The sequence below is a fragment of the Diceros bicornis genome, chromosome 27 (assembly GCF_020826845.1).
Source record: "Diceros bicornis minor isolate mBicDic1 chromosome 27, mDicBic1.mat.cur, whole genome shotgun sequence".
Lineage (NCBI taxonomy): Eukaryota > Metazoa > Chordata > Mammalia > Perissodactyla > Rhinocerotidae > Diceros > Diceros bicornis.
The window spans coordinates 43,602,411-43,614,854 of record NC_080766.1 but is presented as its reverse complement, the minus strand read 5'-3'; the positions used below and the strand labels follow the sequence as shown (position 1 = coordinate 43,614,854).

Sequence of the window (12,444 nt, the reverse complement as noted above, 5' to 3'; positions counted from 1 at the left end):
ATAATCTGTGCTTAGAGTTAGGAAGAAAGATTAGGGGGAGAAAAACAAGAAAATTCTTTACCTTTACACACTCAATTTTCACACCCCACAGCAAAAGAAAGAAGTTCAAAACGGCAAAGTTTCTTCTTAAAATGTGTATTTTCAGAATTAGAATGCTTACATTTTAAAGTCTTAATACAATGGTTTTAGTCTAACAATATATTACAGAATAATGTGAAGAATGACTTTCATAGTAAACCATGAAAATGGAATTAATACCTGCAATGTCAAAGTCACCAACTTGTCACCTTTTCCAGTCACAGAATCCCAGCAAATCGTATTAATGACGCTTTCAGGTCTTATAGGCTGACGTAGAGGATGAATAAATTTAGAGAAAGGGGCATTTTCATGAAAAATCAAATTTTAAAATCACATAGGACTTATTTTAAAGATCACAGTTGACAGTAAAACATTTAGATCAGCCTAGTTTGTTCTTTTATAAAAAGTAGTATAACTTTTCATTTTATATACACACCCGGAGTGTTTCTTTAATTTCCTTTTATAACAATCTCATTTTAAATACTAAAGAAACATTGAATAGAAGCCTGTGTGTATTTTCTTTACTAATATATACACACCCGGAGTGTTTGTTTAATTTCCTTTTATAACAATCTTATTTTAAATACTAAAGAAACATTGAATAGAAGCCTGTGTGTATTTTCTGTACCAACTCTTTATGGGATATCTATACTCATCAACTAAGACTTACTAATATAGGAACCTGACCCACCACAGGCTGTGCTGACAATGGAACTGTAGGTAGAAGTCAGTTTCAGATTAAATATAACAATTTCCACATTAGCATCAAAAGTTATAATTTTTCCAATCATAGGAGACCCCATGAAATTCACCAAAATTATAACTTGTTTTCTTTTCCACTTGCTAGCATTTACATGTGCCACAGATATTGTGGCATGCCTGCACATTCTTTCTTCAGATGCACAGTCTATACCTGGCGCCACAGTCGTTTACCAGCTGCTACCTCTTTACAGCAGAGCCAGCTTGTCTCACACACACCAGCCAAAAAAATCCAACTACAGGCTTTCAGTTAAAAAAATGATTTAAAGTTTTAGGTAACATTCTTCTTTTGTGTAAAAATACAAAAAAAACAAAAAAAAACAGACGCACCCATGTAACTTAGATTGTAAGAGATCTTTTGGGTAATTAGGGGGATAAATTTGATTTCATTCAATTTCCAGAAAATAAGAAACCACCATAAACATTGTGGATTTCGCCTTTATCTTTTCCCTCTAAAATATGTATGTAATTAGAGAATTTCGTCCTGGGATTAGAACCCAGACACAGGAATCAGGCGACCATTGAATCCCATGCCCTTCCAGAAGGTGAGCGGGAAGCTACACTGCACATCCAGGAAGGGTTTTTCCCAGGCTGTGGGGCTGACCACATACATGGGTTAGAGGCTCTTCTGACAGAATCAAATCTCAAACATCTCTTCATCCACAGGGCTTGCCAGATCTGTAGGGCAATCATCAGTTTTTACAGTAAAACAGACTTATTTTAGAAACCCTAAACTATCGTTAGATTCGGAAGTTCTAATTTGCCTAACTAGTTGACCAAGTTTATTAGTTTTAAACTGCACATAAGGAAGATCAATTTCTGAAAAGTTCAAACAAATATTTATCTTCTTTACACATTTTTCCAATTCCTATAAATGAGAAAGACATGGGGGGAATCACACCACCTTTATTGTTGAACGAGTTAGAAGACAACACAAGGAAGAGTGCAGACACCTGCTCTGTTCTGATTCTGAACTGTGCCTTCTGACCCCACGCCTCTTGAGCAGGCGACGAGCGGGGGCCAGGGGCGGCTGCAGGAGGCTCCTTCTTCTCTAAGGCTCACACGTCTGAGGTTATTCACATGAGGCCCCACCCTCTGCTGGACCTGACTACACTCGCTTGTATTAATGGGGACAAGTTCAATCCCAACCACACTTTCCCAGTGAATTAAGAGTTCTCTATTTCATATGTACAAAAATACATCGCTTTGGAGAGCTGGAAAAGGTTTAATACATACAACACTTATTTACAAGCTGTGACTTTCACACTAGTAAAAACAAACACACGTTTATTTTGTCCTTGATTTTTGGTGCAACTTATACATAAACATTACATCAGTTAGTTTGTACTTTTAAAAATAATAAATCAACCATATGTACAATCAAATTTACAACCAAAAGCAAATTAATCTATTGGTATGGTATGACTGCAATTTAGTGGACCAGCAGAAAATATTCCAAGACTTTCGTTAGACTAGAAATACACTGAGAGGACCCTTCTAATCTTTATTTAAACCTCTTAATCTCTAAGATTTAAGGTGCAAAAGAAAAATATTGATTACACACAGTTACAATTACAGGTAAAGACTAGGTTTAAAGGTGAGAGAAAAACAACACATTAACCCCCACATATATAATGATAATTAAAATAAATATATATTTAAGTCCAAGTGCATATGATATTCCGTCAACATTATGGGAAAAAGGGTTCCAGAAACATTTAATCCTAAACTATTTCAATAGCGAGTTGTTCCTTATGCCCTTGTCTAGTCTTCTTCAAGTACCTTCACAATGGCTCCAGCGTGTGGAGGCTCCAGGCCCGCCCAGTGGGACAGCCCAAGGCACAGAAGGGGTTATGTTCCCTCCCCACCCCACCCCTCACCCACCCACCTGCCCTACAAGGGTGTTATTCTAGAAAAGCACAACTAGATGATCTGGGGTAAAGGACTGTGTTTCACTCCTCAAGAGATTCACAAATCCACCTGGTCCAGAAATTGGGCAGCCGTGTGACCAGAAAGGCACACGCGTGTCACTAAGAAGACGACAAAGCCTGCTCTGTCTACCTGAAAGACACACGGACTTCCACCAAGACCGGCAGACAGGCTGCTCCGGCGAGAGAGACTCAGGGATCCTTCATGAGCAGGGAGTGACGGCGGGAAGTGGGGCTCTGGGCACACTGGGGGACACGAGGGAGATGAAAAAACGACAAGTAATCGGACACCACAGACAACAGAGAAATAACAATGTAACTCAGCTGACCAGCTGTACGCGGAAATTCTCTGACTCGTCCATGGCCAGGCAGAATCACCAAGTCCGGTTCGAGCGAGAATGTTACACTGGAGAACAAACGAGTCAGGATCCCTGCGCGTGCGCTCACACCAGTCCGGGGCGTGTGTCCACCCAAGGCCTGGTCATGTGACACTGACTTCCAGAACATGGTCGTCCTTGCTGGGGATGACCAGGATCTGCGTGCCGGTGCTGGAGTTGAAGACCTGGCCGGGCGGCAGTGCCTGGAGCCGGGGCATGGGCAAGCCTTTGTGCTCGCTGCCGGTGGCTGAGTGCACGCTGGCCCTGCTCCTGAGGCTGCTGCTGTCCAGCTGGTCATCCACCTGCTTGTCCACCGACAGGCTGTCATTTTCTATCCAGCTGTCTGCAAAAAGCACAGCAAATGAGACACAGGCTGCACCAACGCCGACCCTGTACCCACCCCAGGAGGAGCAAGCCACCCCGAGCCGACCTTCAGTGCAGAAGAGTGTTAAGCGAGGCAACCCCCCTAACGAGAACCCCGTGCACGGGTCGTCAGAGGATCCATCTTAAGAGCAGGGGCCTCAGACCTGGAACCCTGACCAGGTGTTGGTATTAGATTCCGAAATTATCATCAGGCGCCGAAAACAAGCTGTTAAGCAGCAAGCCTGCCCCCGCGACGCTGGTGTGCCACCTCTCCACACAGAGCTCTCGCCCCCAGCGCTGAGAGTCAGCTTCAGCTTCAAGCCTCCTTACCGGCGTCCAGTTGTGAGGAGTGCGCGGAATGGTGGGGGAGGTATTTAAACAGCCTGACGTCCGGAAGGGGGAGGTAACCCGCAAAGAGGGGCATCACCTCCATGTGGACTCTGTGCGTGGCCTGAGCGGCCACAGGCATGGAGATGACACCAGAACTTTTCCCACAGACTGCCCAGTTACTACTGTTGTCGACAACTGAAACAGAGGGAGACCACGGCGGTTACTGCAGAAAAGGACACAGGAAACAGACACCGGTGCAGTGCGGCTCACCAGGCTACTGAGCTCGCTGGGGCTGCGCCAGTGGCGGCTGCTCAGTCTGGGGTATTTTCTGATGTTTTCCTGAAAATGAATGGTGTGAGCCTGTCACTTCAAACAAGTTGCCAAGATATAATTTGAAACTCTGATCAAAAATTAGGATATGGAGGGGTCGGCCCGGTGGCGTAGTGGTTCAGTTCGCGTGCTCCGCTCCAGCAGCCTGGGATTTGCAGCTTTGGATCCCAGCACAGACCTACACACTGCTCATCAAGCCATGCTGTGGCAGCGTCCCACATACAAAGTAGAGGAAGACTGGCACAGATGTTAGCTCAGGGACAATCTTCCTCACCAAAAAAAAAAAAAAAAATCAGAATTTAGGAGAGCCTGCATTGCCACTGTGAACTTGACAGTGTCCCAGTACTCAAAGACTATTCTGATGAGTTCAGTGCAAGCTTCAAACAGATGTGAATTTATGATACTATGTAATGAAAGGTACTAACATTTGGAAAATCTGCATAACTCAGGAACCGTGTTTCCCAAATGATCAATGCACGGTGTTACAAAATGATGCCCGTTGGCACCAGCCAGTGGCATAGCAGTTAAGTTCGCAGGCTCTGCTTCGGTGGCCCAGGGTTCACAGGTTCGGGTCCCAGGTGTGGACCAACGCACTGCTTATCAAGCCATGCTGTGGCGGTGTCCCGTATAAAGTAGAGGAAGATGGGCACAGATGTTAGCCCAGGGCCAGTCTTCCTCAGCAAAAAGAGGAGGATTGGCATGGATGTTAGCTCAGGGCTGATCTTCCTCAAAGAAAAAGATGCTTGGGTACAAGATCCTAACAATGCAAGACAGATCAAAGGATTTAATGAAACTGAGTACAGAAAGTTCATTCATGTGATTTCAGATTCCATGTTGTAACAAGCCTGTGAAAGACTAGCTCTTGTCGAGTTCTGGTGTAGTATCAAAAAAGAATATCCACAGTTATCTGAAGGCTGTTAAAATATTCCTCCCTTTTCCAACTACATATCTATGTGAGACTGGAGTTTCTTCATGTACTTCAACCAACTCGATATATCACCACAGACACCTCCAGGCAGTGGATGGGGAAATTCAGTTACCTCCCGGGAAGCCAGACAGTACAGAGATTTGAAAGAATGCAAAACAACATCATTCTTCCTGCTATTTTTGTTTGTTCTAGAAAACAGTTCTTTTTCAAGAATACTATCATGTAATGGGTTTACCATTATTTTAACATAAATAAATATTTGGCTCCTCAATCGTTTTTAGCACATAAAGGGTCCTGACACCAAAACTGAGAACTGCTAGTGAAGCAGCCCAGGTCCTGGGGGAGGAGGGCTGTAAAGGGGTGTCTGGGAGGGATGAGGGAGGGTGGAGGAGCCCGGGTATGGGGGGTCGGGCTGGGACCTGGGATGAAAGGAGGTTGAGGAAAGGGGCAGGAGCTGTGATCACACAACGCCTGGACTGCTAAGCAGCGGTGTCTGGACTTTGCCTCAGGAGTGATGGGAAGACCCGGAATCACAGGTAGGGAGGAAAGGGCTGCTGTCAGCTGTGTTCTCAGCACTGATGACACCTATTTGGAGAAGGACTCCTAATAACCACACTCCACATCCTGCAAGCCGAGGACCCCGTCACAAAATGAAACACTCCCGTGAGCTCTTTGAATTCCAGCACATTCTCTCTTCAGACAAGGACACGACACTTTGTGAAAGAGAGGGCACGATCCCTCAGGCACTGGATCAGACAACCATGGGGGAAACGAGCCGCCAGACCCACCTTCATACATAAGCTTGGTGGAGAAGTACTCGTCGGATTCCGTCAGGGCTTCGTCCTTGTCCACCTCCAAGAGGTCCGAGAGCCGTGTGATGGACACCTCCAGAGAGCAGAGCGAGCCCGTCTTACAGTGCTCCGTGCCCACAGGGGGCAGTATCTCAGCTTTCACATTATACAACGTCTGGGCAGGAAAGGGAGAGAACAAGACAAAGGAGATGAATACACAATCGGAAGAAACGCTCTTCCGGGCCAGCGTGGTGCTGCCCACAGACCTGAAAGAGAACAGAGGCGACAGCCACGCGGCTACTTCACCCCAGGTCAGCCAGAGGGCAACTGTGGCCTCCTCCCGCGACTGCCTGGCAGACAGTGCTCTCCGGGAGTCCCGCCTCCTTTTAACGCTGAACGTGTCAGGCACGCACAACAGGAGAAAGCACAGTGCCGTGCCTCTCCGTATGCCTGCCGCCCAGGATCCGGACTGTCAACACTGTGCTTCATCTGCTTCCTCTCTCTACTGTACATTCATTTATTTCCCTCAGGTAGGTTAAAGCAAATTCCAGACAACCTGTCCCTTTACCCCCGTATACTTCAGTATGCATTACTAAAGAACATGGACTTTTTCTTACCAAAACACAACGCCGTGATCACAACTAGCAAAACTAACATTAATTCCTCAGTATCACCCAATGTTAAGTCCATAACCAACTTTCTCCATAACGTTTCTTTCTCTATGCCCTATTTACCTGATAGTCACACCTATTCACACTTGCCCCAGGAGACAACGGGCTCACCCACCACGCTGCGGTTCCACTTTGGAGGCAAGCCCTCTTTCTTCTAGGACACTGTCTAGAGTCCAGCTCAGCTACCCCACGGTGCTGCTGCCCCGCCATCCACTTTGTTTGGCCAAGCAGCCTGCGGGTCCCTTACACTGACCCTGGCTGCTCATGCAAGCACATGCCCCAGATACCAGCCACAGAGTCACAGCAAATGTAAGTCCCTGATATGACTTCCCCAACGGCCCTACTGATCAACAGCCTCCCAGCGCCTTCCCCCCATGTGCCCCTTAGATAAGACCCCCATGGGGCTTACCAAAACCCACTCTTGTGGTTTGAATTGACCAATCCAGCTGTAGCCTGGGAAGCCCCAAGCACTCCACCCACAGACCCTACAAAGGCAGGTGCCCCAGGGGGTCCTGCCTCTGTCTGCACTCTGCCTTGACCTCCCCGTGTGGCCCCTCCAGGCATGCCGAGGACTTCCTCCAGGACTTGTGGCTAATACTTCTCTGTTTCAGTTTCTCATGGTCTTTTGTTGAACCAGGCTCACCATCTAACACCCTGTGCTCCACACACCAAGTGTTAATTACCAAAGTCATAACAGGTATATAAAGTAATTACAGTATAACTCGATTTAAAAGTGTTCTGTTGGTACTGTAAAACATTCAAAGAAAAAAGATCTCAGAATTTTAAAAAGCCTACTGCCAAGATAAAGTGTTTTTCTGGGAGCTAACCGGCTAAACGGTAGTCCTGGATGGGCCTTTCTCAGGGATTTCCCACCAAACACCCAGTTACATCTGTTTGGGGACGGGACAGACTTCTACCGATCTGAAGGGGGCCGCACCGGGATCTCACACAGCTCTCCGACTACAAGGGCGTCAAAGAGGCCTGCACGTGTGGACACAAGGGTGCACAATCCCTCGGACTGGAGCACAGAGACGCCTGTGTCCCAGGGGAACGAGGCAGAGGCATGCAGATGAAGGAACGCTGGGCAGAGGAGAATGGCAAGACTAGAGGCTGACTGACAAGCTTTCTGCTCCTGAGAAGCTCACGGTTGGAGCACACCCAGTCTGGAATGTTTCTGAGCCCAGCCAAGGAAGAGTGCGACTTTAGCTTAGGGCTTGGAAGGAAGCTCAGAGTGACGGAGGCGAGCATACTCCTCAGTGGTGTCCTGGAACACCGCTCTCTGGCTGCACACCAGACAGAGAAGAGTGGCTGAGGGGAAGCAGTGGACCAGAAGCCAGCAGGGAGGCGCCTCCCACATCTGACAGCCACTGCTGAGGCTGCAGATATAGCACCTAGAAATAAGCCTCTTGAGAAATAAACTCTAACATTTAAGGCCAACTGATTTTCAACACAGGTGCCAAGACCATCCAATGGGGAAACAACACTCTTTTCAACAAATGATGTAGGGACACCTGAATAGCCACATGGAAAGAATGAATTTGGACCCCACCTCTCACCATACACAAAAGTTAACTCAAAGTAGATCACAGAGTTGAATGTAAGAGCTAGGACTATGAAACTCTTAGAAAAAAACACAGGAGGAAATCGTTTTGACCTTGGGATAAACAATGATTTTTTAGATCCAACACCAAAAGAACAAGGAATAAAAGAGATTGATAAGCTGGATTTTATCAACATTAAAAACTTTTGTGCTTCAAAGGACACCATCAAGAAAAGGAAAATACAACCCACAGGATGGGAGAAAATATTTGCAAATCATATATATGATAAGAGACTGGTATCTAGAATATATAAAGAAGTCTTACAACTCAATAATAAACAGACAACCCTATCAAAAAGTGGGCAAAGGATATGAACAGACATCTTTCCAAAGAAGATATACAAATGGCCAATAAGCACGTGAAACATGTTCAACATCATCAGCTGTTAGGAAAACGCAAAACAAAATCACCAGATACCAGTTCACACCCATTGGGATGGCTATAATCAAAAAGACAACAAAAACCAGTGTTGAAGAGAAGGTGGAAATCAGAACCCTCATATGTTGCCGGTGGGTATGTAAAGTGACATCTCTTGGAAAAACAGTTAAGCAGCTTCTCAAAAAGTTAAACACATGGCCCGGCCCAGTGGTGTAGTGGTTACGTTCGCATGCTCTGCTTTGGCGGCCCAGGATTTGCCACTTCACTCATCAAGCTACACCACTCATCAAGCCATGCTGTGGCACCAATTCACGTACAAAAATAGAGAAAGATTGGCACAGATGTTAGCACAGGGTTCCCATAAGACCCAGCAACTCCACCTAGGTATTCACCCCAGAGAACTGAATACATACATACACATAAAAACTTACACAAGGATTTTCATAGCATTATTATTCATAACAGCCAAAGTGGAAACAACCCAGATGTCCAGCCACTGATAAATGGAAAACAAAATGTGGTCTAGCCACACAATGGAATATTATTCAGCTATAAAAAGGAACAAAGTCCTGACATATGCTACAAAACGAATGAACCTAGGAAACATTGCTAAGTGAAAGAAGCCAGGCACACATCACATGATCCCATGTATGTGAAATGTTTGGAACAGGCAAACCCATGGACAGCTACGCCTATGGATTGGTGGTTGCCTAGGGTGACAAGAGAAAAGAATGGGAGTGACTGTTCATGGGGCACAAGGTTTCTTTCTGGAATGATGAAAGTGTTCTCCAATAAGATTATGGTAATGGTTGCACAACTGTGTCAATATACTAAATTCATTGAACTGTACACTTCAAATGGGTGAACTTCATGGTATATAAATTTTATCTCAATAACGCTTTTTAAAAAAAAGTGGTATCTATGGGCTGGCCCCGTGGCTTAGCGGTTAAGTGCGCGCGCTCCACTACTGGTGGGCCGGGGTTCGGATCCTGGACGTGCACCGAGGCACTGCTTCTCCGGCCATGCTGAGGCCACGTCCCACATACAGCAACTAGAAGGATGTGCAACTATGACATACAACTATCTACTGGGGCTTTGGGGGAAAAAAAGGAGGAAGATTGGCAATAGATGTTAGCTCAGAGCCGGTCTTCCTCAGCAAAAACAGGAGGATTAGCATGGATGTTAGCTCAGGGCTGATCTTCCTCACAAAAAAAAAAAAAAAAAAAAAGTGGTATCTATATTTCCAGTCTTCAGAATATCAGTTTTGAAAAGAGCAATCCACCAGATATTTTTCTCTAGCCTTTTACTCAGCTTGTACAGTTCTAAAGGAGAATTTTTTCCATACTCTTAATTTGAAGAGGAAGCAAAAGACAGGAAAGTAACAGTGAAAACTACTAAGTAGTCAACCATCTTCTGCAGTAGGCAAAGGAGATGAAATGTCTGCAGACTCTTTATCATATGAATGATTTCATGTTCAGCTGCTGTTAACACGTCACAAGGTATCTGTACGACAAAAAGATAAATTATGCTAGTGATTATGTCAACTCTAATTTAGCTAATAGGAGTGTTAAATAAAACAGGAGGGTCAAATTTCAGTGGGACAATTTCAGTAGTACAGAGAAGAAAAGGAAAACCACAAAATTGTGTATTTACAGTTTGGTTTACCTAACACAGAGTCCGATAATCCCACTAAAGAAAGAAAAAACACAACTGTATCTACTCACCTAGCTCAACGCTACTTTTAGCTCCACACATAATGTGCAGGTGATAAAAAAATCTTCACAATATTAAGTAAATTTCTATAATATTTTGTTTTTCTTTTAAAAAACTAGAGACATGTCTTTATAAAGTAGCCTCCCCGAGGAGTTAATCAAGAAGAAAGGACTCTGAGAAACAGTTCCAGGACACAACTAGGTTGAGTGAGGAAGACAAAAGGGAGAAGACATAAGACATCTTGGGTCTTTATAGATTACAAGCATCTCAGAGCCGCTAGCAAGAGCGCACGAGTATGACACTTGAAAAGGACCTGGGGTGCTAAAATCCAGCCAGTTGATGACTTAACTATTTTCCTTGGTCTGTTGCTTTGTTATATTGAAAGATTCTATCTGATTTTGGGGGATTATAAAGGACATGTGCCCCTTTCATATTCCCAGTCCACACCCCCACCAAAAAACAGTACAATACATACAAAAAAATTTTCCACTTGAAATTCATAAGTATACGGCTTTAAGGAGATAGACAGGCGTTCCTCAGAAGCTGGGGAGAATCCCACGGAGAACTGGCAATGCAGAGAGGGGGGCGGCTCCCGGGTCCACTTCAGCTCCCAGACGAAGAACACCAACTGCTTGCTGTAGATGTGCTGCAAAGAGAGGCAGCTGTCACTGTACATGCAGACGAAACACATTCCAGGTCAGAGACGCACTGCCTGCCAAGGGAATGTGTGTGTGCGAGGAGACGTCATCACGGAGCCCTGCTTCCCGAAACTCCTGGTGTGCTGCCCCGAGCTCCTGCATCCCCCACCACTGCCCTCGGCTCCTCCTGCCTGGCCTTGCCCCTCTACCCAAGAAGACTGTACAAAGTTGGTAAACAGGTTTTAATTTTTTATGATTCCGTAAGCTTCACAGCATAGGATATTGTAAAAAAAGCATAAAGAATGTTTATTGGTATATAGCATCCCATACAATTCCAAAAGGAGAAATGTCATCAACCAATTAAAAAGGACATCTTTTCTATCCATGCCAATTACTTTGTATTCAACATGAAGTTAAATGAGGAACTGACACCACTCCCACCTCATGCATAAAGGCCACACCTATGAGCATGGTGACAGACTTGGGTAGCATTTGAAATGGATCAAAGGTTAGCTGGGTAAAATCCTTTCAAAATGCTCAAGATCAGATATCCATTAAGAAAACTTTTGTTCTGGGGCCGGCCCGGTGGCGTAAGCGGTTAAGTGCGCGCCCTCCGCTGCGGCGGCCCGGGGTTCGCTGGTTCGGATCCCGGGCACGCACCAACGCACTGCTTGGCAAGCCATGCTGTGGCGGCGTCCCATATAAAGTGGAGGAAGATGGGCACAGATGTTAGCCCAGGGCCGTCTTCCTCAGCAAAAAAAGAGGAGGATTGGCGGATGTTAGCACAGGGCTGATCTCCTCACAAAAAAAAAAAAAAAAAAGAAAACTTTTGTTCTAAACACTCAGCATTTATTGAAAACACATGTGACAAATGAACAGAAAAGCAAGGTCAGGACTCGGCCAGGCAGCATGAACGTGAACATGCCTCCTTTGCACAGCTACGCCCACACTGGGGAGTCCTTCCTGGGGCACAGGCAGGCCCTGACTACAGGCAGAATGGGGCAGCCCCACCTCTACGGTGACGGTGTCCCTGTTGTCAACAGGCGACTAAGAATACGCTTGGAGTTATGTGAACCTGTGCACAGAGTAGGACAAGGTTAAGACTGAATTCTAAAAATACAAACATCAGTCTATTTCCTAATCCATCCGCTGTGCCACTCAGCCCACAAACTGAAATTCGAACATGCATGTCGTGGCGACAAAGCTGCGCTCTCAGAGCAGTCTTAAACGCGCGAGTGCTTCTTACTCATCGCCAGTGACACCACTCTCAATCTAAAATCACACGGTCATCCCCATCAACACATGATGGGTGCTCCACGCTTACACTCCTGTTTCAGAAAACGGTTACCTGCTGGGATGTCGTGTTGAGTGGTATTAGCTGCAGGTCGGTACTACCACTGGTATCTACAAGTTTACTATCTGACAGCTGGAAGTCCAGTTCTGACAAATTCTGGACACAAACTTGAACATATTTCCTAAAGCAGAAAAACAAAAAATATGATTTTGACATTTAAGAACGTCATTAAATATATTTTGGCTTTGTTAAGAAGACCCTCTCT

At 45.4% G+C, this 12,444-nt stretch overlaps 1 protein-coding gene across 3 annotated transcripts in view; it reads right to left on the bottom strand.

Annotated features, from left to right (window-relative positions):
- Positions 1-2,042: 2,042 nt before the first annotated feature.
- The window catches only part of TRAPPC10 (trafficking protein particle complex subunit 10), an 88,716-nt gene continuing 78,314 nt past the window's right edge, over positions 2,043-12,444 (bottom strand). For 2 of the 3 annotated variants that reach the window (XM_058523208.1, XM_058523210.1), the window contains 5 exons: positions 12,234-12,360; positions 10,723-10,893; positions 5,882-6,059; positions 3,836-4,030; positions 2,043-3,485 (listed from right to left, as the gene is read on the bottom strand). In XM_058523208.1, coding sequence (XP_058379191.1) covers positions 3,247-3,485; positions 3,836-4,030; positions 5,882-6,059; positions 10,723-10,893; positions 12,234-12,360 — 910 coding nt within the window. In that variant the 3' untranslated portion in view covers positions 2,043-3,246. Of the gene's footprint in view, positions 3,486-3,835; positions 4,031-5,881; positions 6,060-9,573; positions 10,038-10,722; positions 10,894-12,233; positions 12,361-12,444 lie in introns of those variants that run through there. The other variant, XM_058523209.1, reaches the window with a different exon arrangement.